A 27,739-nucleotide genomic window follows, 5' to 3' on the forward strand; every position below is an offset into this window, starting at 1 on the left:
GGCTGATTGGGCAGCGGGTTGAGAACTCCTGCTCCAGATTGTGTCCCGACATCTGTACAAAAGGGACCCAGTTCGATATGTGACTACAGTGTTAGTAAACTGCACAGGGGGAATAGGCCAGATGGTCAGTGTTAGCTCCCCACGCGCTGAGTACCTGGCCCGGCGTGCCTCCCTCGCCGTGTTCCTGCCGTCGTCAATGGCAAAACTCCAGTTGGTTTCACTGGGAATCCACATCAGGAACGGGAACGCCGAGTCGATCGTGTGTCGGTGGTTCGGGGGCCAGTTGCTGTTCTGGACTCTCTCTTTAAAAGCGTCAGCACCCCTCAGCTAGGGGAGAGATTCTCTGTTCTGCCGTCGCTTTGAGTAAAGCAGAGCTCATTGCTGTTGCCAGAAGCACTCAAAGGAGCATGTGGAAAAATGGAAGCTCGTGGTAGATTACTTCTTTTAAAGTGTGACCTACGCTCGGTGACCTATTGGAGTTGGGCCTCTCTTTGCTGCTTTATGGTTTAAAAGAAGTGTCTTTCCTGTTTGTTTTTCCTTTAGAAATATCGGGTATGTCAAGTCTTCCCTTTTTGTGTTGGTCTGTTAGGCCGATGCAGGAGCTGTCTGTCCTCTTAGAGCAGGGCTGGGAAATCCTTCCCAAAGGGACTTTTTCTCCCATGTGTTAGCAAAACCCAATGAATTTTACAAGTCTGAATAAATATCCCGCCGCCTCTCAACAAACCAGCTTTAATTTCCTTGCTTTGTGTGATGTCACAATCCCACCGGTTCCCCACTGGTCGCTGGGACCTGTATTTCTAAGGTAATGAAACAAATAGAAAGCAAGTTTGGCTTTTAAATACACACCCCCCCCCCCGCCCCAAACAAGCAACAACAACTTTGACCATCATAAAGACACCTTCCCCCCCCCCCCCCCAAAAAAAAAAAAAAAAAAAAAGCGCCCCAAGCTCACTTCCTTCCCTCCCCTTCACAGATCACCCTTAGGGCATGTTTCTCGGGCTGTCTCCGTGGCACGTTCTGGGCCAAAGCATTTTATTAACCTCTCCCTACAGTATTAGCAGCCCACTGAGGATTTGCTTCCAGTGCTGCCTCACTAGAACACGGTCCTTTACAGGTCTGCAGCCCAGCGTGGTGTCTCAATTGCTGAGCAGGTGGGACCCATTTACACAGACTAGGCCAACCAGCGCCGATGCAACCCAGATGTGGGACTGTGGTGTTCTCGTGGGATCCTCCGACAGGGCAGCCTCTGTTGCTTGGGCCCCATGTGTCAGCAGGCGGCATTGCTTTGGGTCAGCGTTTCTGAGACGCTGGGCTCTAGGAGGCTTGTTCCCCCTCGGCACAGAGACGCCTCTGCTCTATTCTGCACCCGAGGGCAACGCAGCCTCTGCTGCACGCTGAAAGACGCTGGTAAACAGGAAAGGGAAAAAGTTCACATGTCTGCACCTCCTCGAGACCAGAGTCTCAGAAATGCTGACCCCAAGCAACGTTCATTTGAGACCTTATTGGAGCAAGGCTCCTGCTGAGACGCATGCTAATCTGTTTTGGTCAGGGCATGCCAGAGCCCGAGGCTACCATTTCCTGGCATGGGCTGACCCCACATCGGGTCCTGAGGCCGCCACTTCCCGGCATGGGCTAAACCAACAAAGGTGCTAACCATGAAAGTGATTTTTCTGAAGAGGACTCTTCCTTTTGGAGGTAGGCCGAGACCACTGTATTCATTGCAGGTAGGCCCCCAGTCACCAGATAGTAACTTTGGGGCCTTAACCCAGGTCGTATTTGACCCCCGTGTTTGTATCCTGTTACCAACTCCCCTGGGCAGACCGAGAAGTGTTCCATCACCAGGAGGCGTGCAAACTCGCTCCTAGTATATTCTCATGATACACAGACGTATTCACAAGGCTGCCTATTGAAATCACTTCAGTCAGGTTACAGAGCAAGATTTGTGGTACATGTTTCATGATGTGCTTTGTTTAATGGTTGAATCGGTTTTTGTACATGTAGAATTAATAAGGATTGCTCTAATGAGGTCTGAGGTACACATGGGGGAGTGAGGGGGTTTGCATGCAGCATGTAAAAACAGCTAGCTTTTGGAATGTTTACATTCAATCGGTGTTTCCATCACATTTACCAATGAAGTAAATCTCTCCGGGCCTGATTGTGGGCAGTGCCTCTCATAGCCTCAAAGCCAATGAAATGGATCTGAAAAGAAATTTGGCCCAAACCAGAGATGACTGTCATAGTTCAGTTTCATGGAATATAATAAAGTGTAGTAGAAAGAACCTTCATTTTCAAAACTGATTACAAGGAAATACTTTTTTCATACAGTGCATAATTAGACTGTGGAACTCATTGCTACAGGATGTTATTGAGGCCAGACATTTAGCAAGATTCACAGACTGCTCAGTCATTTATATGAACAGCAAGAATATCCAGAGTTGTAACAGGTAATGCTAAAATATTGAAAAGGATATATAACCTCATGCTTCAGGGATTACGCCACTCTCTAACTCGTAGGGATTAGGAAGAGACCTTCACGGGAAGCAGATTACCCCACGTCTCCCAACTGTGGTGTTCTTGCACCTTCCTTTGAGGCATCTGGTGCTGGCAACTATACTTGATACTGGGCTAGAATGACCATAGGTCTGATGCAGTCTGGCAATTCCTATGTTACTATCATTGTTCATTTGCAAAACAGGTCAGTTAAGAATGCAGAAATTATCATGACCCCAAATCCTATTGGCAGGCCAAATCTGAGACTTTATTGCCAATCTAGGTGAAACGGGGCACATCCTTCACTGCCCATGTAATTTAGGAGACAATTGCATCTGCATGCAGTCGGAATTCCCAGCTATACAATACATTCCGTCCACTATTGAAATAGAGGAAACTCTGGGAGTGTATTTCCGATTATGGTCCTGGCTAGAAAAATACATTGCATTTTGAAATGTATTTTCAACCGCTTGCCATTACTGCTCCCAGCAATCCATTGGCACATATCAGACACTGGATTTGGGCATGTACCATGGAGCTTGTGCAAGCAAACAACCTCGCTCGTTAACCGGTTTTGCTGGCACATTCATGGAGGCCAGGGGGAGATCTGCTAGTTACTGTGAGCAAATCCTCATAACTTGCTGTCATTTATCAGTGTATTGAAGGCACCTCTGATTAACTGAATTGCTCCATAAGTGTATATGGTGGTGTGCGTGGGAAGGGGTCATCTGATACATAGGTGAATATGATGGGGGTGTGTGCAAGGAGCATGCTCTGGTTTGTTAAATCAGAGAGTGTCACAAGAGTCCGTTGGTTAAACCTGCTTTCTTGGCTCCTCTGTTAGTCTGCCAGGGAAACAAGACATGTTGTCTCCTTCGTAGAAGTGTGCATGGGGAGCTTGGATTTGTTTTCTGCCCCTGGAGGGCAAGTGCAGTTGGAGACGGCTGCTTTAACAGCCCTGCTGTCTGTCCACATTTCAGCAGCCATTGAAATTCCATGGGCCCAGCACTCGTGTTGTCTGCGGGAGGAAGCCAGAGCTGTGCCCGAGGATGCTGAGTCATTCGCAGGCTGGCAGAGCTGATAGAAGTAGAAACTCAGGGGCCCAAAGGGGGGTGAATGGCTGGGACAGTCACAACGAAGCATGTCCCCACTCTGCGTAGTTCTGGCTCTGGAGCTGTTTCTTCCTGTGGTGTTTCATGTCCCATCAATTCCAGTTATTTCTAAACACACACAGTAATTCTGAGAATATTGGGCAAGGCTCGGATGGCTCCCGACAGATACAATCTCTCCCTGGCCTCGAACATTCGAAAGACGTAATAGGAAGCACAGTGGGTCTGCGTAGAGATCTGTTCAGAAAGTGGACCAGTTAAAGTGTTTATCGTCCAGGGGGACGCTGTATGTAAACAAGAAGAGGCGCGTTCTCTGCTTTTGACATGCTCCAAATCTCCTTGCTCTTTCCATCCAAGTTATTAAACCCCTTGGATTTTCTAGAAAAATTTAATCGATCTCCTTTAGAAAGGGCTTCCCAAACGACGTCCCTGCCTATCAGCCTTAATCACAGGGAGGCTTACCAGATGAGCGGCAGGATATTTAGCTAAGTGCAGGCGAAGGACGTTTCCTGTTGGAACAGAATGTACGACTTTGATAAATGCTTCAGGCAAGCAAAAGGTACAGGAATAAGAAGGCGCCGCAGAGCCGAGCTGGAGAATGTGGTGGTTTAGGACAAGTTAGCTGGTAGTTACAAATCTAGCGTGGAATGCTTGTGTCTGTAAATTCAAGGTCAAATCCTACAGTCTGTACCCAGGAGTAGGGGCTAGGGAATTCAGTCCTCTAACCTTCACACATCTGTGGCATCCTGGAGGTGAGTGAGACAGTATTTAAAGGGTAGGTAGGCTCTGGAAAGCCATTAGAAGGACAGCATTGTCAGCTTCATAAGGCATTGTGTCGTTTGTCTTCGGAAGTCTCCAGAGCAAAACTGCTTAGAATAAGGATGCCTTTTCCAATTTCCAATTGCCAGCCCTGTAATCTCCCTGTGGGATCTGAGAGTCAAGATGGGTTCTTTCAGGCTCCCACTTAATTACTTGTAATAGAGGGTATCAGAACCAATAACTGTCTTTAGTTACATCCTTGAAATTCTGCTGTCCTCCTTGAGGTTGCCCATCTGTGGATGAAGGCTAAATTGGGCCCCGCAACTGGAATTGAGGGCCCCGTGATGCTGCTCTTTCTCAGGCTGAGTAGCACCTTAGTCCATGAGTCGTCTCGCTGAAATCCGTATGGGTGAGAGGCAAAATCTGGGTCTGAGTTAACAAATCATGTGACTCATGTGTCAGAACAAATTTGTTTATTATTTTGGACTCCTTCAGTGATCAGCCCTAAAGAGAGAGCTCTTCGGAGATGAGGGGGTCCTGTGGGTTTAGCGGGAAGCTAATGAAGGTGCGATTGACTGGTTTAGGAGCATGCAGCAGGTCCCTTGAGAGTGTGGCTAACAGGTGGCTTGTGGAGGGCTGTCTTTCTGTGGGTTCACAAAGCTGCAGCCACACTGAAACCGTCCCCAACACCACTGTTCCGTGTTACTGCAACGAGACCCCTGGTTCATGCGGCGTACCTGGGTGCAAACGGCTGTCACTGGGCATGTGGGCTAATGTGTGGCGGGGGCAGTTGAGTTGGACTGAGGGTCGCTTCTAACAGACCTGTTGGTTCAGGCAATAAGGGCTGGTCTTGTCTCCCAAGGAAGGGAAGCAATCTGGGATCAGGCCGTGCAAACAACTGCCAACTTTGCCTCAACCATCACTGCGTCCTCTGGAGGTGGGAATTGTCTTGGGTCCAAGTAATGGAAGGATTAACTAGAGGGAGAGTGGTTGCTGTTCCTGCTTTAGGGGAATGAGGTTGCTGGTTGCTGCACGGACAGGAACAATGCCACGATGCCGCTGTTCTGGGTCAAATATTGACACAAGTTAAAGCCACCCAGATTTGGCTTTGCAAAACAATAACTGCAAATCCTGTTTATGTTGGAGTCGGTCCAAATATCCAGAGCTCCACGAGGGAAACAATCCCACCTGTTGTTGAAGTCTCCCTAATATAAAGGCTGCCTGCCTATAAAGTCCATAGGGTGAATCCCAGCTGAGATTGTGAGGCAAAAACTCCTTTCTGCATCACTTCCCATCCATTTGTGGCATTCAGGCCTGTGCGTGTGAGAATTAGATTTGCAAGCATTAAAGTGGTTATTTAAACAAACATGATGCACCAGAAAACCACAGGGGTTAAGTGTTGGGTGGTTAAGCTCAGTCCTGCGTGTCAAGAATCCTCTGTAAATCAGATTCCTACAGCTGGGTTACGAGTATGCCGTTTAGAATGGGTGCACCAGTGGATCTGTCTCTTTCGGAGCTTGCCTGACAGAGGTGCTGTTTTTCTAGGTAATATGCTTAGAAGAGCAGAGAGTTTCAGATAAGAGGCTTGTTTGTGGGAAGCTTGGCTTTGGCAGCTGTACCTGCAGGAAAACTTGTCTGTCCATGGAGAGTCATGCAGAGTAAGAAGTTTGCTCTTGTTTTGTGGGGGGCTGGTGCACGGGGGTTTAGTTGCGGTGTCAGTGTAATTACTTCCCTTTTACACTCCCCTGTGAGCCTGCCATACAGCAAGCCAAGTGTTTGTTCTGTACCTGGACTTCTGCAGAATGTTATCGATTCTCTCCACCCCCGGCTTTATTGGCTCATCCTCTTGAGAACTAACATCTTAAACTAAAGTGAAACCCTACCTGGCTGTTACACCTGGGTAAAATGAAACTGTATATGCTTAGGGCAGTGAAGGAATTGAAAGCAGCAGTGTGAGCAAGGAGCCCTGGAATGCTCAACGTGCTTGTAAAACACAGACTAATTTAGCTTTGCAGCTCTCCCTTGGGACTCATAATTATTACTCCATCTTACAGAGGGGTAACTGAGGCACCGTGCTGCTAAGCGACTCATCCAAGGCCACACACAATTATGGTAGAGCCAAGAATCAAACCCAGGAATCCTGATTCCCAGTCCCTTTACTAACCTCGAGCTGATGGGTGCCTGGCTCCTGGTGTTTAAAAAAAACAAAGCTTTCCTTTGAGAGACAAGGTGGGTGAGATAACACCTTTCATTGCACCAGCTGGTGGTGGAAGAGACAAGCTTTCCAGCTACACAGAGCCTTCTTCAGGGCTCGGAAAGATACTCTAAGCATCAAAGCTAAATGCAAGGTGGAAAAGATGGTTGAGCGTAAGGGACCATTCAAGGTGAAGTGGCCCATCAACGGGGCGTGGGGAGGCGGGTAGTGAGTTAAGGATTCTTGTAATAAGCCATAAATCCAGACGCTATATGGCTCATTACAACAGTCATAAAGACATGAGTAATGGTTTATTACAGGTTTCATAGTAGCCGCTGTGTTAGTCTGTATTTGCAAAAAGAAAAGGAGTACTTGTGGCACCTTAGAGACTCACAAATTTATTTGAGCATAAGCTTTCGTGAGCTACAGCTCACTTTATCGGATGCATTCAGATTGCATACAGCAATCTCTTGCTCACTAGGTCCCCTCCTTTCTCTGTCCTATGACTGCAGGGGTGTTGATGGGCCTTGAACGGTCCCATATGCTAAACAATCTATTTCCCACCTTGTGTTTAGCTGTGACCCTCTGAGCATCTTTCCCAGTCCTGAATAGCTTGAAAGCTTCTCTCACCACCAGGATTTGGTCCAGTAAAAGGCATTACCTTACCTGCCTTGTCTCTCATGTCCTGAGACCAGCACAGGTACAATACCGCCCAAAGCTTCCCTCTGTCACCCTTGGAGTAAGCTGCTGTGGAAGTGGCAAGCACTAGGCGCCACTCTGAAATTTTTATCCACTTATATTTTTGAGGTTGACTGGCTTTTGGGGGGGGGATTGTGTGGTTTTTTTTTGTTTTTTTTCCCCTGTCCCCCAAGGCACATGGCTACACATACTGATAAATCTTCACTTTAATTTTTGTCTGAGCAGGAAAACTTCTATTAAATCTTCCAGTGGACCTGGAGGCGTGGTACTCAATTCAGTCCCAACTGTATGCTTAAACAGTATGTAACGTGGGCTTGAATTGATTTGCTACCTGTAGCAGAGAATCGTGGCTTATTGTTACTTGATGGTGTAGGGCCTGGTTCTGGTCTCTCCCCTTTGTCCCTAGGGTGGCTGCTGCTGCATCCCCAGAATACCGGACGTTCCGGTGCTTCCGGGAACAAATGGCACGGGACCTCCCCTGCCAGCGTGACCTCACCCCTGCCAGTGTGACCTTGCAGAGGGGTGTGCTCTTCATAATGGGGTCAGCCATTCTTGATACTGGACAAAACCATGTCCCATTTTGTCTCGGTACCGGACAGGGGACAAAGCCATAGTTAAAGAGGACTCTCCAATATAAAACTGGACAAATAGCCTGCCTAGCTTTACCCTAGTGCAATTCCATGGATCTCCCAGGCATTACTCATCTCCGGCAGATTCAAGCCCTTTTTAAAATTGATTCCCACAGCTTGCGCGCAGCTAAGTACTTGGGGAAATTTCACCCTGAATTCGTGAGAGTTTGTCTAAATAAGGACTGGGAAATCCCTAGCTCTCACAGTGGTGTAAATGTGGAGTGACTGGCCTGATATCAGTGCAGTTCAGTCAGTATAGAACTATTGTGAGATAAGAATTGGGTCCTGAATGAGGACTTCAGGATTTGGCCCTGCGTATATGTTGTACAGCCTCACTGAGATGCAGCCACTCCTGAGGTGGAGGGCAGCACATCACACAGCAGTCATGAGAGGGGGAAAGTGTCATAGGATTTGTCATGTGGGTGGGGCCTTGGCTTTTATAAGGTGTCATCCCAAAACCACCAACAGCCTCCTCCCCTGCCAGTGACCTGGGTGGTACTTGATCGTTTGAGCCTGTTCTTCCAGGGACTCCAATGCTCTGTCATACAGCTGCTCCAGCGCAAACCCCTGTGACTTGGACTCTTGCAAACTGCAGGGCACGGGGGCCAGGTGGGGCTGCACTAGGGGCTTGATCTGGTGCACTCCACTGGTGCCTGAAGTCCCTGTGTTGACAAGGTCTGAACTCTCCAGCCTGGTATTTCCGTCACTGAACCGCCCTCTGCTGGCCTGTCAAGCAGACAGAGCCTCCAACCTGCCCCGAGAGAACCCCTCATGCAGCCTTTCTTCCTTTGTCTTTGCAGGGCACCTGAATCGCTCCAGTCACTGCAATGAATGGCCAGACTATCCCAGCAAGCACTCCCGGGCATCCCCAGGGCTGGAATGAGTTCTGCGAGCTGCACGCCGCCATCACGGCCAAGGAGCTTGCCAAGAAGTACCTGCTGTTTGCCACTGAGAACCCCCACCATGACTTCCTGGCAGCCGAGAACTTCTCGGTGCAGTTCACAGACCTCTTCCAGCAGTACTTCTGCAACGAGGTGAAGGAAGGCTTCGCCATGAACCAGTTCAGGGTCCTGCCCTTCAGCAGGGTGCGGGACTACAGGGAGACCAGCAAGAGGCACGGGGATGCCTCTTCGGGGCCAGTCATGGCCAAGGTGGAGGCGGAGCTGACTGCCCACTCCGAGGGTGACAGAGCTGCTGACACTAACCCCCGGAGCCTGCCCAAGTCGTGGAGCTCTGAGGAGCTGATGGGGGCAGCCTCCCCTCTGGCTGCCAGGAGACACTTCTCCCTCACCCGGTTGCGGAGGAGCTGGCGCAAGTTCTTGCGCAGGAGATCCTCCGAGGCCATCCCGGGAGAGGGGGAGGCACCGGAGCCTGCTCTCAAGCCTGGACTGCCCAAAAAGATCCTGCCGTGGACCCTGTCCCGAGATCAGGCTCACGAGGTGTGCAAGGAGGGTCTCTTAAAATACGGCATGGTAGATGAAACCACCATGGACAGTGGGACACGCTGGCAGCGGTGCCGATTGGTTCTGCGGAAGGCAGGGATGTCAGACAATGAAGAATATGTCTTGGAGCTGTTTGATCCCCCCAAGGTAAGCGGCCTGAAGTCTCTCAAATCCCCCCCCCCCCCCCCCCCCCCCCGTTTGCTGCTGGCCACGTCTCTTCATTGCCTCATGCATTACTGTACTGTTCAATGCACCTCTCCGCTTTAACAAGGAGGTGCGGCCCAGTGCTGGGGAGAACTAGAGCAGTGGTTCTCAACCAGGGATATGCATACCTCTGGCGGTAGGTAGAGGTCTTCCAGGGGGTATATCGACTCATCTGGTTTTACAACAGGCTACATAAAAAGCCCTAGCGAAGTCAGTACAAACTAAAATTTCATACGGACAATGACTTGTTTATACTGCTCTATGTACTACGTGCTGAAATGTAAGTACCATATTTATATTCCAATTGATTTATATAGTAAAAATAAGAAAGGAAGCAATTTTACAGTAATAGTGTGCTGTGACACTTGTTTTGTATTTTTATCTGATTTTTGTAAGCAGGTAGTTTTTAAAGTGAGGTGAAACTTGGGGGTACGCAAGACAAATTAGACTCCTGAAAGGGCTACCGTAGTCAGGAAAGGTTGAGCGCCACTGGGCTAGAGAATGGTCCCTGGCTGCTCTGATTGGGCTGGATTTGCTTGGTGGGATCTGTGGTTACTCCTTTTGTCTTGGAGAGGAATGGGCCAGGTCCTCAGCTGGTGCAAGGAGGTCTGGCCGGACATGTCCCTAGCCTTCATTTTAGAACTCAATGGCTCGTTTGTGAGCTATGGTTCCACTTTTTCCCCACTGGAGAAGCCAGATTAGGTCTGATTTGAGGAAGTGGCCTTTGCTTCTTGGTGCCTATATCCCCGTAAAGTGTAGGGTGGAATTCCCCTGCACAGAAAGCAGTGGCTCCCCCCTTACGCAGCTGTTACTGAAAGAATCTCACAATGGAGACAAGGAACAGGCCACCTAGGAAGGTTGGGGAATCCCCATCGTTGGTGATTTTAAAGAACGGGATAGACAAACACCTGTTGGCATTAACGTTTACTTGCGGTGGGGTGGACTAAATCAGTGTTTCTCAATCACTGGTCCGTGAGATCTCCCTGATGGTGTTTGGGAAGGATGTTTGGTATCAAAAAGGTATAGAAACACTGGACTAGGTGACCTCTTGGGCTAGAAGGAACCTCTACATTTCTGTGATGTTTCTTTTCCTCTGCAAGTTCAGGATGGGATCTTCAAATGGCCTAAATCTGGCTGGCTGTTTGTTTTTACTTGCATCATGGTTTTATTTAAAAAAAAAAAAACAAAAAAAACACCAAAATGTGAATCAGCTTCAAGTTATAAACGTTTCTAGTGATTGGCTCTGTGAGAGTGAATTGTGTGTTCGTTCCAGGAATTCCTTGGCATATTTCCCTTGGGCAGAGATATTCATCGCTTTCCCATTATGAGCATTGTCTGAATGGAGACTGAACCGCCAGTGGATTCAGATGCGGGGAGGGGTTGTGAACCTCTTTGCAAAAATATGGAGTTGAAATTAGTTTCCAGCTATGGCAGAAAGGGACTTTGGAAATAAGCGAAGGAGCCGTGTGCATGAATGTTTTATTATTTGATTACAATAGTAAAAGGCTGCACTTCAATGGTTTTATTTTTGTTAATGGAGGAGTACAGCATTAATATTTAAACCTTGATTGAGCCTCAGATTAATGAAGGATCACCTGTCCTGGGTCTGATCCTGCCTCCAGTGACATCCGTGGGAGCTGGATTGGGCCCTTGGCACTGCTCTGAAAGTGAAACTTTACCACACTTAGACTTGGTGCCCTACATATTCAGAACTAACTTTTGCAGCTTTGATGACTAGGTGAGAGTCCTATGATTCTAGTCAGAGAGTTTCCCTTTCACTTCTGCTTCAGGCTTTAACAAGATTAGCTTTGTTGTGAAACTTGCTTTGAGTGCCCTGTGATTTGGACTCTGGTGCTTAGAATGGTTTGAGATCTAAGCTGTCAGCTGTCTGAGCTTTCAGTTGGGATTCTGTTGGGATTCTGTTCTAGCACCCTGGGGAAAAGGCAGGGAGTGGGAAGGAAGAGCTAGAAGGAAATTCTTGGCTGTGTTACTAAACGCCCTTTGCATCTCATCCAGAGCCTCCAAAGCTGGGTGAGTGTTACGAGCCCTGTTTTCCCAATGGGGGACCGAGGCATGGAGGGGTTAGGTGACGTGTCCAAGATTATGCAGGGAATCGGTGGCAGAGCCAGGAACAGAGCCCAGGGGCCTGATTCTGCTCTTTTCCTGGGGAGACCCCATTAACTTCAAGAAGTGACTGACTGGTACGATTGGTGAATTGGGCCTGGAGAGTCCACCTGCCTGGGCTCTTATGAGGCCCTTATGACTGTAGTAGCCGAGTGTGGATTCTTTCCCCCTGGCCCCCCGGCACAAGACTGGGCCTGTCCTTGCTTGCGTATATTCGGTGCTATAGGGTGTGGGCCCCGCTGTGGCCAGGAGGTAGGAGTGCTCCTCTGTAACACAGGGGCTGCACGAGCGTTCGCACATAGGCCCCCTGCCCTGCTCCCTGGCAGGAGAGGATTATGCTCCCTTTCAAGCCCAGCTGCAAGGTTACACGTTCACAAGGCCCAGGCCATCCTGGGACGTGCCCACGCTGCATCAGCACAGCCAGACTTGCAGCACCCAAGAGTGCAGTCCGGCCCTTGCTGCGCAGTCGAGCGAGAGGTGCCCCGGGGTGCCTGGGAGAACATCTGCTGCTTCCTGGGTACAAGGGCGCAGGCTGCTCTGAATCAAGGACCTGAACTGGCCGTTCCTATGCAGGCAGGTGACCCCCTGAAGCGACAGGGAGCTTTTCTTGCAGGAGTCCGACAGGAATGGGCCTAAGTCAGCCAGAGTTGATCCCTGTGCAACTCTCCTGAGTCAGTGGGCTTTCTCCCGGGGACAGAACTGCAGGGGAAAGCCCCTGGAGTCTTTGTGTAGCTTAGTAGAGACGCTTAACGCAACCCTGTATCTCTGTACTCACATGGGATCCTTTATTCCCCGCCAGGGCTGTTACAATAAATAGCTATCGGTGTTTAGTAAACCTATGTCAGAGAAAATAAAACCTCTTTCTGTCTCAGACTTCCTTGAGAGCCCCTTCTCTGGGCTAAATCTCAGGGCTATTTTATTATCTTCTGATTTCCCTGTTGGGTCTTTGGCCACAGCCTGTGAAAACCTTGGCTCGTTCCTCATGTTGAAAGTGCTGGTGGTTGTTCTTTTGACAGCACCCCAAAGTGTAACACATGCTTCTATTGAAGAGCTGGTAGTCTAAGACTTAGATACAACACCCCACAGGAGGAGAAACAAAGAGAAGGTGGAGGGTTGGAGAGAGGTTTCAGAAATGTACAGCACCTAGCGCAGGGAGCCCTGATCCCAGCTTGTGGCCCTTAGGTGCCCCCACAATGCAGACAATTCATAGTATCAGTTGGGTACTGACTGGGCACATCTCCCTGGTTTTCAGTGTTGGTTCCTGTACGTGTCTTGGGAGAAGGGAGTTTGTAGGAGGGTTGAGGCTTGGGTAGCTGCCCTGCGCACACCTGTGATACAAAGAAGGGAGGGAAGTGAAGGGATATGAAGGCTGGTGACTCTGCTGATGCCGGCTGGGAAATGCAAACCTTACTGGGAAGGGCTGATTGGCCATGAAGGGTGAGCCCAAGAGCAGCTGTGTCCAGCAGAGAAATCGGATCATTGAATGTCGCTAGAAAGGTGAACGTGGGACAGGTGCCTGCACAATGGACTGATGTCTCTGCAGGGCTGGCTGCCTTGGAGGGGAGGACTTTGATTGTTGACAAGAGCGTTTGGAGGGTTTGATGGGTCTGCACGGCCCGCTTTGGGGAGAGGTGGCCATGTAAAGATCGGTTCTAAGGAACCCAGGCAAAAAGGTCCCCAGGAAAACCCTTGTGTAGGGGTAGCTCGTGTAGGATTTGATATTGACAAATGAAGAAATGGGAATGGAGGGATCCATGGTTGGCTTGTCTGCTTGAAGCACTGAATATCCAGAATTGGGGAAATTGGGTCTAGTTTGCTGGAAAGCCGGTCAGATTAATAAGAACTGATGGCCCATGGCCAATGAGCTCCAGTCTGTCGGGGGGGAAACGAGTCTGCAGCCCCTAAAACCCATCGCAACTGGCCCCTGTTGTTGGCAGCCTTGGAAGAGAGAAATAAACTCCTTGGGGTTCTAGATGCAGCTGCTTCAGCTCAGAGTTAGGAATAGGGTGACCATACGTCCCATTTTGGCCAGGACAGTCCCGCTTTTCAGTTCTGTCCTGGCCGTCCCTACTTTTTTGCCAAAACTGGACATTTGTCCCGGCCGCGAGGCAGAGTGGTGGGTCAGCCGAAGGCAACGCTGCCTGCCAGCAGCAACGGAGAAATTTGCTGCTGCCTTCAGAGCTGACACCCCCTCCCCCCCCCGCAGGGCGTGGAGTTCAGCCCCAGCCCAGGGTGGCACAGGGTTCTGGGGGTCAGCCCCAGCCCCAGGCAGTGTGGAGAGAGTGGCTTTGGTGAGCCCTGGGCCGTCCCTTTTTACTTTAAGAAATATGGTCACCATAGGGATGGTGCCAGGATGGCTTGGGAGAAAGAGAGAATCTGCTTGTTATGCCTTTAAAGGTGACCAGCAAAGAGAAAAGGCCCTTTCTGAAGACTTTATGGTGGGGACAGAGGTCCTGGTAGTGGTAAATGTCTTTATTTATTTTAATGAGGTGTTTATATTAGAACTTCAGATCTTGTCTACTTTGGAAGTCTAGGATTAGAGAACTAGTGGAAAGTTGAGTAATTTTTTTGCGGGGGAGGGGGGATTTTTAGTCAGACTGTTTAGAAGTAAGTTCTGAAATGGGTTTTTTTTGGGGGGGGGGGGAGGCTAATCTCCCATTTAACTTCAAATACTAATTAACATTCTGGAAAAGGGAAGTCTTGGTTAAAGGTTCCAGAACCTTGTCTCTGAATGGTTCTCTAGGGCACAGTGCATCTGTCCAGATCCACGACAGCCTCCAGCAAAACCAGAGCAGAGTAGACTTGAAATTCCTGATATTTTTAAATTTAAATAACAGGCAAACTCCCCTTCTTTCTCCTCCCCCTCCCCCCCAAAAAACCTTTTAAAAATGAAAAATCGAGCTGCCTTTCTGTATTGCTGTGAAGTGCAATTAAAAAAAAGAAAAAGACAAAAGCTCAATTAGAAAAGGCTTTGCAGTTTGCCTTCTGTGTTGCTTTTCTAAATGACTGCTGGTCCCTTGAAATGAGCACCCTTCTCATATCCCTGGAGTTACCAGCTGTCCGTTTCCTCCAGTCCCCGTGGAAATGAGCAGCGTTTCGGGTCTACGCATAGTACCACACAGACCACAAATGGAAAGAGCAGTCTGCACCCTTACATGTTTGTGGTGGCGCCGGGGTTGCACGTATTGGTTTCCCTTTTCACAGCTCCCCATGAAATGGGTTTCAGTAACGGGTGAATTTGCAACAGATTTACACCACCTTCCAGTTTCCATTGAGTCTTTCTGCACATGTGCACGCTCACAAAGAAACTGAAATGCCTTCTGTATGGGCTGTCTAGCTACACTCCTTATCCAGCAATCGTCCTCACGCAGACTCTGTCCTCAGACGGTTTTAGGCACAAAGGGCTCGGTCCTGCTCCCATCAAGTCAATAATGGCACTTCCATTGGGCCAAATTCACCCTGGGGGTAACTCCATGCGCTACACCGGAAGTACTCCAGAAACGAATTTGACTGCAACAGAAGCAGAATCTGGCCCAATAATATTTGATTTGGGGGTTAATTTTAGTGTCCCCCCTCTTCCCAGCAATCAGAACAGGCCTAGCATTTAGCCGTATTCCCAGAGCCGCAGGCTGGCACCGAGACCCCGTATTCCCAGAGCCGCAGGCTGGCACCGAGACCCCAACGCGCAGTGCTCAGCCAAAATGCTTCATGAAGCATCGTTTCAGCTGAGCTCTGTGCAGAGCATCTCACGCCAATCCAGATTCACCTGAGGGTCCAAACAGTGACCCTCAGTGGAGCTGGGTTGAGGGGGGACTCCACTGGTGTAAGCCACATGAATGGGGCCTTCTGATCTGCAGCATGGTTAGTTATTTTAACTGAGCAGCAGCACTGAATTCTGGCCCCCGGACGAGTCAGATGGAAAGAAGAAGCAAACAGACTTTGCCTCCAGTTCCCTCCTTTTTCTGCTCACTCTCAGTGCAGAGAGGGGAAGATGCTCCACCCAAGCCCATGCCGATGTCTTTGCGACCAGAGTCTCTGTCTCTGAAGAGAAAAGAGGATTTCACAATTTCCCCCGATGGGGAGTTCTTCCTTTTCGCCGTTAGTCCTTGCAGCCAACTTGCGGAGCAGCACGTGACCTGGCACAAGGATGTGGTGATAAGCTCGAAAATCAGATCTAGTGGCAGGCAAATTGTGAGCTCTCAATACTTGGTTTGTGTTTGCTGTCGGCGCTACACAACCATCAACTTGTGCTAGCTGGCGAAGCAAGATCCATCTGCTAAACTGTACAGCTGCAGTGACATGACCGGGAAGCAGTTGGGCAAGGCAAAAGAACTCTGGAGCTTTTAGAGGTCTCTGGGGTAAATTCATTGCTAGGGCAAGTGGGCGCAACTTGGTTGCAGCCAAGAGAGCGGCATCTGCTGCAAGTCAGTGGTGAATTTAGCCTTCCCTGTTTCAGTTAAAGAGCGGCTGAAGTCAGCAGCATTCTTGGGTGGGATTGGGGACAATCATTTCAACAGGGCCTTTCATCCCAAAGCTGACCTGAGTCTGTCTGTTTTTACAAACACAGGAATTGCTTCATCTTCCCACTGAAGTGCAGCCCCCTCTGGGGTGGCTCACAGCAGATGTTTAGGCACATACAGCAATGCTACACAGATTGTTTGGGATCAGAACTGAAGAATACCACCATGTTCAAGGGGAAAGTGAAATTAGCCCAGACAGGACACCAAGATACCTCTCTCTTTTTTTTTCTCATGCTGCTTTCTTGTCAGTTTATACTTTTCAGTCCCGCCTGTGGCCAGTGGCTCTCATTAACCTATTGTGTTTCCAAATAGTCTTTGTCCTTTCAAAGCAAAGGGCTGCCTGGCTCGCAATCTGAAAGCAACTGTAGTAACCATGTGCATTTTTCCTGCCTTAGCAATCCCTGACCCAGTTAAATCTTAAATGCCATTTTTGGTTTTGTACTTGATGTCTTGGCAATTATTTCCTTCATTACGAAGGAACAGCCAAAAACTGCAAATGCCTGCCGAGGCTGATAGGACAATAAACACAAACAAGTAGGGGTGTCCTCAACAGAATAATGCCCGCTCCTCCTTTGAGCTCCTGTTTGCAGACCCTTGTCTCTCTGGGTCCTGATCCATGAGGAGGGATCCTAGGAGCTCCAGTAATACAAATAGTAAATAACAATAATATTCAAGTTTCAGAGTAGCAGTCGTGTTAGTCTGTATTCGCAAAAAGAAAAGGAGGACTTGTGGCACCTTAGAGACTAACCAATTTATTTGAGCATAAGCTTTCGTGAGCTACAGCTCGCTTCATCGGATGCATTCAGTGGAAAATACAGTGGGGAGCTTTATATACATAGAGAACATGAAACAATGTGTGTTACCATACACACTGTAACGAGAGTGATCAGGTAAGGTGAGCTATTACCAGGAGGGGAGTGGGGGGGGGGCCTTTTGTAGTGATGATCAAGGTGGGCCATTTCCAGCAGTTGACAAGAACGTCTGAGGAACAGTGGGGGGTGGAGGGGGGAATAAACATGGGGGAAATAATTTTACTTTGTGTAATGACCCATCCACTCCCAGTCTTTATTCAAGCCTAAGTTAATTGTATCCAGTTTGTAAATTAATTCCAATTAAGCAGTCTTTTGTTGGAGTCTGTTTTTGAGGGTTTTTTTGTTGAAGAATTGCAACTTTTAGGTCTGTAATCGAGTGACCAGAGAGATTGAAGTGTTCTCCGACTGGTTTTTGAATGTTATAATTCTTGACGTCTGATTTGTGACCATTTATTCTTTTATGTAGAGACTGTCCAGTTTGGCCAATGTACATGGAATTTAACCAGTTCAGAGTCTTTATTTGTTCGGGTGTTTGGTTTTTTGTTTGTATGTTTTGTTTTTTTTCTTCTATATTTAGATCTAAAGTCTGTGGTGGTGGCACAGACGCTGGTGTTACACATCAGGCCTGAGTCTGATCCTGATGCTAAACGAATGTAAATCAGGAGTAACCCTGGAGAAGTCAGTAGAGTTACACCAAGGTAAACTGGTGTAAGAGAGGAAAATCAGGCGTGCTGGGTGCAGATTAGTCAGGAAACTGGTACAAGTGGCAAGGGGCCTGGCACATCTACCCAAACGTGTGTACACCTTCTGGCCACGATCTCTCTCTGCATGCCGCATTCATTTTGCACACTCACTGAATGCTAAATCAGTGCAAGCTACTAGTTATCACACCAAGTTTCTAATCTGTTTGTCTCCAGTGTGGCATTTTATTCTTCTGTTTACATCGCTACTAAAGGATCAGTCCTGCAAGCACTTACACACATAAGTAACTTTACTCAGCAGAGTAGCCCTATTTAGTTCAGTGGGCCTAATTACATGAGTAAATGACTTACACATAAATGTTTTCAGGGATGAGATCCTAAATGTGGCCCTTCATGTCTAAATTAAGGGGGACGCCCTGATGTGATTTACACCAGTATAAATCTGGAGTAATTCCCAGTGACTTCAGTTGAATTGCTCTCCGTGTGCGGAATCAGAATGTGGTCCAAACACAAATAATTTTGGCTTCAAATTTTAAGTTGGATTTTTGGTTTTTTATTGTTTTAAGTAAGAAAAAGGTGATGGTTAACAATCGGATATGAACTGAAATGCTTAATTGGTGTTTAAAACAATGGAAAACCTCTTTAAAACTTAAACTGCAGGTGGCAGCCTCAGAAACCCTAATTACAGTTGTCTGTTATTGGTTTATTAATACCAGAAAATGAAACTGATTGTAAACAGAAAGTGAAACCGATCAGTCTAGTTTCTCAGCCAGACTGAATAAAATGCAGAAAGAAAACAAACAGCAGAAATGGAGGGAAGTAAATTAGCTTTCGAATGTTTGCCCTGTTAAAGTAACTGAAGTTGTCATATGTAACAGAGAAGGGCGTCTCTTTCAAATTATGGGCCCAATCCTGAATCCTTTCTCAGGCCAAACGCCTGTTAAGTGGGTGGGATTCTGTTAGGTATGCGTACTCCCACAGTTCTGTGGAGCCACTCAGGATTTACACCTTTTGTTCACAGTTTGTTTCAGTGGCAGTTTTGACTGAGGGAGGAATTCAGGTTTGGCCCTCCTGAGTCTTCTCTTAGCAGCAGCCCAGTATGATCAACCTCTGGCTCTCAAAAATCATGAGATGGAAAACAAACAGATGCACCTTTGGGTTTGTGTTCTCGTCCCTTGGGTTCCCAAGCCACTGGGGTAACACTTGGGTCCCATTTTCAAGCTTTTCTCTACCACCCCAAGGGCTAGAAACTTACTGGGTTTTTTTTGTTTTTTGTTTTTTGTGTGTGTGTGTGTGTGTTTGTTTTTTTTTAATTGAAAGCTGAGATTCTCACCTAATCTCATGCCTCCAGGAGTTGAAGCTGTACGAATTGCGTGTGAGTCAGGCTAGGGTTGCTTCAAAGAGCTCAGATCTCGTTGGATGGCTGGGGCTGGCATTGCTTCTGGCAGCAGGGGAGCTGCAGAACCTGGCCTGCCAGGCAGCGAAAGCCAGGACGCAGTGCCAAGGTCTGATCAGCCAGCCTCTCAAATGCTCTTTGACATCTCCCTGGCTGCTTTCCTAGGTGGTAGCCTGTAGGCACAGAGGGCTGGATGCTGGGCCAATAGAAATCAAATGCAAAACTTCCGTGTGGTTTAACAGGGGAGGACTGGGCCCTTGAAACATGCAACCAGCCTAATTTCATGTGTCGGTAGGTGTTTGTTTTTCTCCCCTCCAGGTATTGGAACGTGGAATTTAAAGAGGATTAAAAATAATTATCTACAAAATATTGCATGTCTCGAAAGCTTCCAGGGACACTTACTAGGAATCCATTCAACTTGTATATACAAGCCTAGACTTAATAGAAGACCATGAGATAGGAATTGGATTTAAACTCAGTCTGAGTTGCCAGGTACATGGGTTTTTTCACCTCGTGAGCTATAAATAGATCAATGGCTCTGTATTTGCTGTGAGCCTTCTCCTTTAAACGCTGCCGTGCTCTGATCACACAGGGTTTGGGTTGCTCTGTAGGGTTTGGTGTTTTTCTGGTTTTAATTTGAAATAGAGCACAACACATGTACAAAGAAGGTGCGAGTTCTGTCATTTGGCCCAGCTGGTTGTGGTTAGAGACAAACACCTGTTCTGAGGTTTGCGAATAAATACTCCTTAAACACATTTTTCTGTGCAGAGGCAAAGCTGCAAATGTAAAATGTTGATCCCTCTTTTTTTGTGAAGCTGTGAAAACGCTGCAGGCTGAATCCTGATCTCATGTACTGAAATCACTGGAGGGTTACTCCAGATTTACATCCGCGTGGCTGGTGTAAACCCTGGCCTTGCATCACTCAAAAGAGGAGAACATTAAAATTCAGGTATTTTAATTAGCCACTCTCCAGTTGGGAAATACTTTGGGCCCGATTCTGTGGCTTATTCCGCTTAGGAGATGCAAAGAGAGTGCAGAGTGGGGCTCCCACTGGCATGGGGAGTTCCCAGTGGATGTAGAGCCAGCATAGCTGGTTTCTTCACCCCGGCTTCTCCACAATCCCCGGCATAGGAGGTGGGAAGGGGGGTGCTGGAACCTGCTCTCCTCCAGCAAACCCCAGTTGGTGGATGGTCCCGTGGGGATCATTACCAGCTAGTGAGGTTTAGAACAGCCTCCAAAATGCTCGATGTTCTGCAGAGCTGGTAGAGAGCCCCTCCCAAAGTGATTGCAGCATGGGTTCCTTGGAAGTTCTGTTTTCCTCTGGGGATCCCAGCATTCATTGGGTTCACAGAACGAGCCTTTCTTGCAGTGATAAGAGCTCTTGTGATTTTAGCATGGGTGGGATCCAAGGTACCAATCGGAGATCTTTAGCCAAGAGCTAGGGCGTTCTTCTGAGCATTGCTGGGAATGCAGCTCTTATGGCCAGCCTCAGGGGACATGAACCTGGACAAAAATAAAATAAACCTGAATGAATGTGAGGTTTGACTTTTTCTACCCTCCGTTGATGGTAATGTTGGCTAGGGAGATGTTCTGGGCTGGGAACGCGCTGTCTGCTGATCCAGGATCACTCCCTCAAGCGAGGTAAATGACATAGGTTCTGGGAGCGTAATGTTCCATGGAAGTTCACTTGAATTAGTTTCCCAGCCCTGCTTCTGACTCACTGTGTAAACTTCCCCCCAGGCAAGTCACTTAACCTCCTTGAACCTCCATTTTCCCCAGAGCTCAGTGGGGTTAAGAAGAACTAATTAATAACAAACTATTGCTTATAATGTATTTTAAGATTATTTGATCAAAGGTGATATCAAGGTTCGATCCTGCAAGGAGTTAAACATCAAAGTCATTGAGGGTCAGCCCCTTCCAAGACACCTGCAGGATCAGTCCCTAAACAGAACTTTTCACAGTCACTGGAGGCTGGATTTTCAAAGAGATTTAGGCACCTTTCCAAATCTTGTCCTGGGTCGTTAGCCTTAGTGCTGTAGTTTCAGTAGATGTTTATAATTCCTTCTTTACCTGTCTACCGGATTCAGGCTGCCGATTCCCTTTCTTTTGGTTTTTATAGGTATAAATAGATGTGTGTTTTTGTGGTTGATTTTCCCCAAATCATGATTGTTTCATTGTTGTAAATGCACACGTCGCTTCACTTGCGTTGACATCACGCCCACGTGTTGTCCTGGCGTTACCACATGGCATCAGAGGGTCACAGGGGGCTTGAAGATGCCCAAAGGGCTTGCAGAAATCAATAGCTGTAGCAACGCTTTCTCCGAGGCGGACACGTGTGTTTGCCAGTTTCCGGCTCATAGTAAATTTTCGCAGGCATGTCCTAAACCCCATGAAAATTGGGATTTCTATTGTAAATGTCCACAGATGTTCGGGAAGGGAGGGGAAATGGGGTTTTCATTTTCGCAGGTTTCATTACGGCATTTGTCATGATCATGCTCTCAGATGAGCCAAGATGTGTGTAAGCCGTGCTGCCTGAGCCATGCCTTCTGCTTAAGATGGGGTGAGGCTAAATCTTATCTCAGTTATGTTCTGAGCAAGGTTATTTTCAGCTTCCTTGGCTATCCGCCGAAGTATGCTTCTCAGACTTACAGCTGACTGAGCCAGCAGCTTTCCTACCCGGTTACGTACATAGACTTGAGCTATCTGGAGGAAGGATGGCCCAGCGGTTATCATGCTGGCCTGGGACTTTGGAGACTTGGGTTTAATTCTCTGCTCTAACTTCGCCAAAGCACGGATGTCTTTGTGCACTTCGGTTCCGGCCCTACCCCTTGGTATTGTGAGGGTGTATATATTAAAGGCACTTGGGTGCTAGGGTAATTAGAGGGGACATATGAGTATCAGAAATAGACGAAGCAAAGAGGCTTTGTGCAGGGGCTTTGAACCTCCCCAGGGTGAAGCAGATAGTATCTTTCAGCGGCAGCCGTGGTTGTAACCAAGGGCATGGGAAGCAGGCCGTTCAAGGAGCGGATACCTGTCTGATTCACTCAGGCTTTGCGTAGGGGATGGGGTAGCAGGGACACCATTTGGCCCTTTGTCGGTAATACACAAATCTTAACTGGTAACAGATAGGAGTAACGTCTTTGCAGTTGGTTTGGCTGGGGGATTCGTCGCTGGCACAAAAGGCAGGCGGAGGGGCCTGCAAAGGCCTGCCTCCTGCTGAGAGCTAGTGGAGTTGGCAGAGGGCGATGAGGGTCAGTGAGCGGCCAGAGCACGGTAAATCCGTATGCGATGTGTTTGGGTTACTCCTCGATATAGCGCCTCAGGTCTGACGGCACTTCAGAGAGCACCGGGGAAGCCAGGCTCCGTGCCCTGGAAATGTAGGGTCTGTTTGCACTGCACCTGGAAGTGAGCCTCCTAGTCTGGGTGGGCGGACATGACCTCGTGTGCTAAAAATAGCAAGGTGGGCGTGGGCCCACCTTGACCCCCTGAGTCTGAGCTTGGGTGGCTAGCCCAACTCTCCCAGGGCTGCAGGGGTCTACACAGCTATTTCCAGTGCACTATCTCGAGCCCTGCTAGTGCAAGTCTGTCCACTTGGGCAAGGAGGTTCGCTCCCATCCACACCCTTGTGGTCTGACTCCAGATCTACAGTGCCCAGGGCATCAGGCCAGGTGCGAGGCGGTGCAGAGACAGGGTTAGTGTGGATAGCAGCTTTGCAAAAGAAGTTTAACCACAGATTCTTTTCTGTGTTCTTATCCCACTTTCATCACGATTGTATCTGAGCCCCTTCCACCCAGCACCTGAGAGCAGCTCGCAGCCATGAGATGCCTCGCAACCACCTGGTGGTTACCCCCGTTTCATAGAGGGGGAAACCGAAACACAGAGAGGCAAAACAACCTGTCACCCAGGAAGACTGTGAAATGGAACCTGGCTGGCCTGACTATCAGGCCTCTGTGTTAGCCAGGAGCCCTCCCTTCTCTTGCCAGTGGCTTGGAAGGAGAAAGAGGGTGTTGGTCATTAGCAGGGCAGGGGCCAGGGTGGCGGGCACTCACGAAGGTGCAACGTAGATGAGTTATCACCTTGATTAGAAATGTTCGCTTAAAATCTTTTTTTCTCTGTGTGTCCCTGGTCCTGTATGAAATGTCAGCAGGGCACATTTTTCCATGTACAGCTTTTATGTGCATAAACCACATGGACAGTCTTGGCAATAGATCCCTTTGTCAGACACAGGGCTGTCTGTCTGGCCTGCCTGTCTGTGTCTAGTCCCTGGCATCTGAGCTTGTGTCTACCTTGTCGTGCCAATCCAGCTGAATCGCGTCTCATTGTGCAGTTACCAGTCTGATTATTTCAGATGTCGCGGTGGTTACTTAAAAAACGAGCTGATGTGGACTTAACCGCAAAGTCAGCTTTATGTACATGCTGGAAATCCCCACCCTGGTGTCTTTTGTGAATGGAAAAAGGCCATTCATTCACAGGGAGGAAGGGCCCACTGGAGGTCTGCTTTGTGAGCTGCTCCCGCCCTAGCGGGAACACAGACCCTTGGGGGGGGGGGGGGGGTCTGGGGTTAGGTTAAAACATAGGGTGCTATCGGTGCAAACTTTCGCTTTGCTGTTTTAAAAACTGCATCTTGTGCTCTCCTTTGGGCAAGTGGGTGTGGTTGTGTATCACCAACGTGTACAGATGCCAAAACCAAAGAGGAGGCTGTCAGTCAAGCTAATAAAAAAAACCCACTCATACCACATGCCTGGAGGATCCAGCCTGGTGTAAATCAAATGAATTCAGCGGGGGCCTGGCTAATGCGCTGGCTGCTGAGCTTTGAGCCTGCTCCCACTCCTCTTAAAGTCTGTGGGCATCTCAGCTGCTTGAGCACAGGCTTTGACAGCTTGGCGCCCAGTTCCCCACTGTGCTCACTTTCCCCCATGCCACACGGGTGTGAGAGCCTCCCCGCTGGAATTAGCACCGTTTTACGCAGGCCAGAGAGGAACGAGGGCATGCAGGACTTAGGGGAGAGGTTTTCAAAAGCCCCTAATGGACTGAAAACCAAGGCACATCAGTGCTCCTCAAGGTGCTTTTGCAAATCTCTCCCTAGATACTTTTAGAAAATCTTTAATTTTTCAATCCAATCGTAATTGCTTGTTTAAGGAGTTTAAACAGCTGGAATCCTAAAAAGCAAAAAACCGGGGCAGTTTGGCAACCTGTCAAGCCGGCTTCTGTGCCGAGCCTTTGGAGAAACGCAGGACCCTGGGCGGCTCTTGGATTTGGACTGGCTGCTTGTACTGACAGATTTTTGCATAGAAAATCAAGGGCTGGATGTTGGAAACAACTTTTTATGGTGACAAAAATGAAATAAGGATTTTCAAATCCTACGAGGGAGCCAATCCCCCACGAGTGGGAGCTGGGTCATTGATCTTACGGCCACAAGGGACCAATACAACCCTCTAGCCCAGGGGTTCTCAAGCTGGGGGTTGGGACCACTCAGAGGGTCGTGAGATTATTACACGGGGGGGTCGCGAGCTGTCAGCCTCCACCCCAAACCCCGCTTTGCCTCCAGCATTTATAATAGTGTTAAATTTTAAACACTTTTTTACATATTTATAAGGGGGGGGGTTTATAAAAGTTTGAGAACCATTGCTCTAGCCTGATTTCCTGAGTCTCCACCTGGGGATTCCTGCCTCAACCCTTGACCTGTGTGTGGGTGCTGGCCAGGAGGGGAAGAATCTTCCCAAATGTTAGGGCAACGGGAGCTGATGTGTGGGAGTTTGGAGAGGGATTTTGGCCCCCAAATGGGGCCCAGTGGATGTAAGTGAGAGCAAAACTAGCCCCTTGTCATTGCAAGGGCTTTGTCTGAATAAAGGTGGCTGGATCCAGCCCTTACGGAGGGAGGAGTTAAAGGCTCAAGATACTAATAGGGAATGTACACACTGCACTGCGCTCCTGGCCCAGGTGATTCCTGCAGGACTGATACAATCCAGTACAAACCCATTAGTCTGGAGTGGGGCTGTATAAACCTGCCCCCAGTGGCTTTTGCTGCCGATCACAGCAGCTGCCTCCTTGGCAGGCCCCTCGGCGCTTCACTTTCAGCTCTCTCTTTCAATCGTCATTCTTCGAAGGCAAACGGGGCTGGGTGTTTGGGGCTTTTTGAGATTTCAGCGGTGACTTTTTTTCATTTTGGTGAGCAAGCTGGGTGGGTGGGGGGAACAGGGGATGGTGATGTGGGGCGTGAGGGGGAGGAAGATGTGACAAAAGGTTATTTGTTGTTTATTAACCACAACTTTTTCCATCCTTGGTCATGCACGGAAAAAACACTTTTAGCAGTGTAACCACAACCCCAGTGTTAATCGCTGAAGAACGGAGTTTCTTATTTTGGAAACTGTGTTGCTGGGATGAACTTAGCTTGTGTTTGATTGGCTTATGAAGGGAAGGTCACAGGGAAAAAAAATCCCCAACCTGCTTGGGTAGAGACAGCTTCACCATGTTCAGCTTCGAGACAGCAGCTGAGACCAGTTCACTGCTCTGCATTCCCGTGGCTCTGAATGACCCAGTCCTCGGAGCCTGGAGGTGGAGGAAACTTGACGGTCTCTAGCTCATTTCACTGCCCATGCTGGCTTATTCCCGCTAGTTAATTTCCTAATGTTTTGTCTAGACTGAGTTTAAATGTCTCCAGTGGGGACATGGCATGGCAGGATTTGTAATTCTCTCCCCAGGGCCAGCTCTGTGCTTCCTCATTTGGTTTTGCTCACAGAGGCTGCTGAGCTCTCTACTTGCCAACTCTTGGGATGTTATTGCAAGTCTCCTGTTAGTTGTTTTTTTTCCTTAAAGTCCCAGCTGCCAGAGTCAGGAGATTTCGAAAGAGGATTGATTGATTTATCTTTAAAGAAGAGTCAGTTTCTACCTCTCACGGCTGCAGAGACCAGCTTGAAAATGTGACCCTAAAGCCAGACGGCAATAAAAAAGAACCCACTCCCCCCCCACCCCAAATTCTCATTATTATTTTATTTATTATTTGTGTTGCATTAGTGCCTAGGAGCCACAATGGTGGACCAGAACTCCATTGTGCTCGGTGTTGTAGAAACAGAATAAAAATAAAGACACCTCTGCCCCAAACAGCAGGATTTTTAAGCCAATCCCATGACTTTTCTTAAAGCCCGAGTCCTGAACACTTGAGTCTGGATGTACTGAGCTCCCAACTACGGAGCCAGCCCCGCCGGCAGCCCTGGGCCTGGGGTCTGCGATCAAGTGCAGGCATGAGGCCTCCTCTTGCATCCTACGCGGTCTCTACAGAAGCTCATAAATATTTACCTCTGAAATAAGCACTCAGCCTTGAACCAACCACATCCTGAACCAGAACAAAACAAATATTACACAACGAGGAGGCACGGTATGTCGCTTTCCAGGTCTGAAGCTGCCCAAGTTCAGCATCTCTCTACAGAGCCCTTCCCGGTCCCAGGGGCCCCCTTCACCCACTAATACACACAAGCAAACATTAGCCTCCGGTTTTCAACCCGTTTCACTCAAAGTGGCTCTTGAGAGGCTTTGAAGAGGGCTTGGGAGCTAGTAGAAGGGGGAAGTGTGACGGCCGTCCATGCACCAAGCGTAACCTTCCCTGCCCCCCCCTTCTCCTGACCAGGGACTGCACTTCAGGCCCGTCCCGGATGAACCGGCAGCTGAGTTTCCAAGGCTCGTTCACTCTGGTCTCTCTGTTGCCACTGCCAGTGGTGGTTTCTCCAATCTGGGCTCCTGGCCTCCACGAACTGAACTGAGGCAAACACTGAATGTGTCTCTGAGCACAATGATCTGCCACCCCCCAGGTACCATTCGCGAAAGCAGCTCCTGTATGTCCGACTAGTAATCCGCATGGCCTGCTGGTCCCAGCCTCATCTGAACGGCATAAATGGAGAACTTAGTCATTCCCCCGGCAGCCAGCCCCTTTTTCTACTTAACTTTGCACCAAATCCACTGCCACCAGAAACTGAGCTGGGCCGGACATAGCCAGGAATGTCCTGCTCTTACCCCAGCTCTTTTTGCTGGAAAATAAAGAATTTGGAAATATGCAGTGCGGTCCGCTGGCACCCACGGGAAGCCAACGATTCATCTCTTCCGAGGGACTTAAAAGACAGGTGCCCTTGTTCCCTGCTACGAACACACCTTTAGTGAAAAGCAACAGAACCATTCACAGCAATAAGAAAGGTGGTTAAAACCTTGGGCCAAATTCATCCCTGGAGTAACCACCAAAATCAACAGGATGAATTCAGTCCGGCACTTTTAAAGAGCAGATTGGGGGAAAATATAACCCCCCGAACCACCACCATCCTCCCTCCCTCCCATAAAAACATCACAATCTTCTCCGCAAGATTAGGGCGTTGGAGAGCATGATTAGAGAAACGACAGATGGAGGGTTTAGATGGGGCCAGGTTGACAGAAGAATTCCATCGACCTAGGTGCCGCTGTTCCGAAGGCGGGTCACCTACGGCAATGGAAAACTTCTGTCCGTTATAGGAAGCATCCGCACTACAGCGGCATGGCTGCAGTGTTCTAGCCGTGCGGCTGCCGCTCCCGTTGTGTAGATGTGGCTTTGCTCCAGATTTGCACCAGTGTAAGAGAAGGCAGAACATTGCTGGCCTAGTTTTGTAATTACTCTGTGTCCTGAAGTGAGCAAAACCTCA

General features: G+C 48.6%; 1 protein-coding gene across 4 annotated transcripts in view; it reads left to right on the top strand.

Annotated features, from left to right (window-relative positions):
• Positions 1-27,739, top strand: part of SH2B3 (SH2B adaptor protein 3) — a 95,131-nt gene that overhangs the window by 5,812 nt on the left and 61,580 nt on the right. For 2 of the 4 annotated variants that reach the window (XM_037878355.2, XM_043530028.1), the window contains exon 2: positions 8,681-9,469. In XM_037878355.2, the coding sequence (XP_037734283.1) occupies positions 8,708-9,469 (762 nt within the window). In that variant the 5' untranslated portion in view covers positions 8,681-8,707. Of the gene's footprint in view, positions 1-3,950; positions 4,159-4,198; positions 4,352-8,680; positions 9,470-27,739 lie in introns of those variants that run through there. The other 2 variants (XM_037878357.2, XM_037878356.1) reach the window with 2 other exon arrangements.

The sequence above is a fragment of the Chelonia mydas genome, chromosome 15 (assembly GCF_015237465.2).
Source record: "Chelonia mydas isolate rCheMyd1 chromosome 15, rCheMyd1.pri.v2, whole genome shotgun sequence".
Classification (NCBI taxonomy): domain Eukaryota; kingdom Metazoa; phylum Chordata; order Testudines; family Cheloniidae; genus Chelonia; species Chelonia mydas.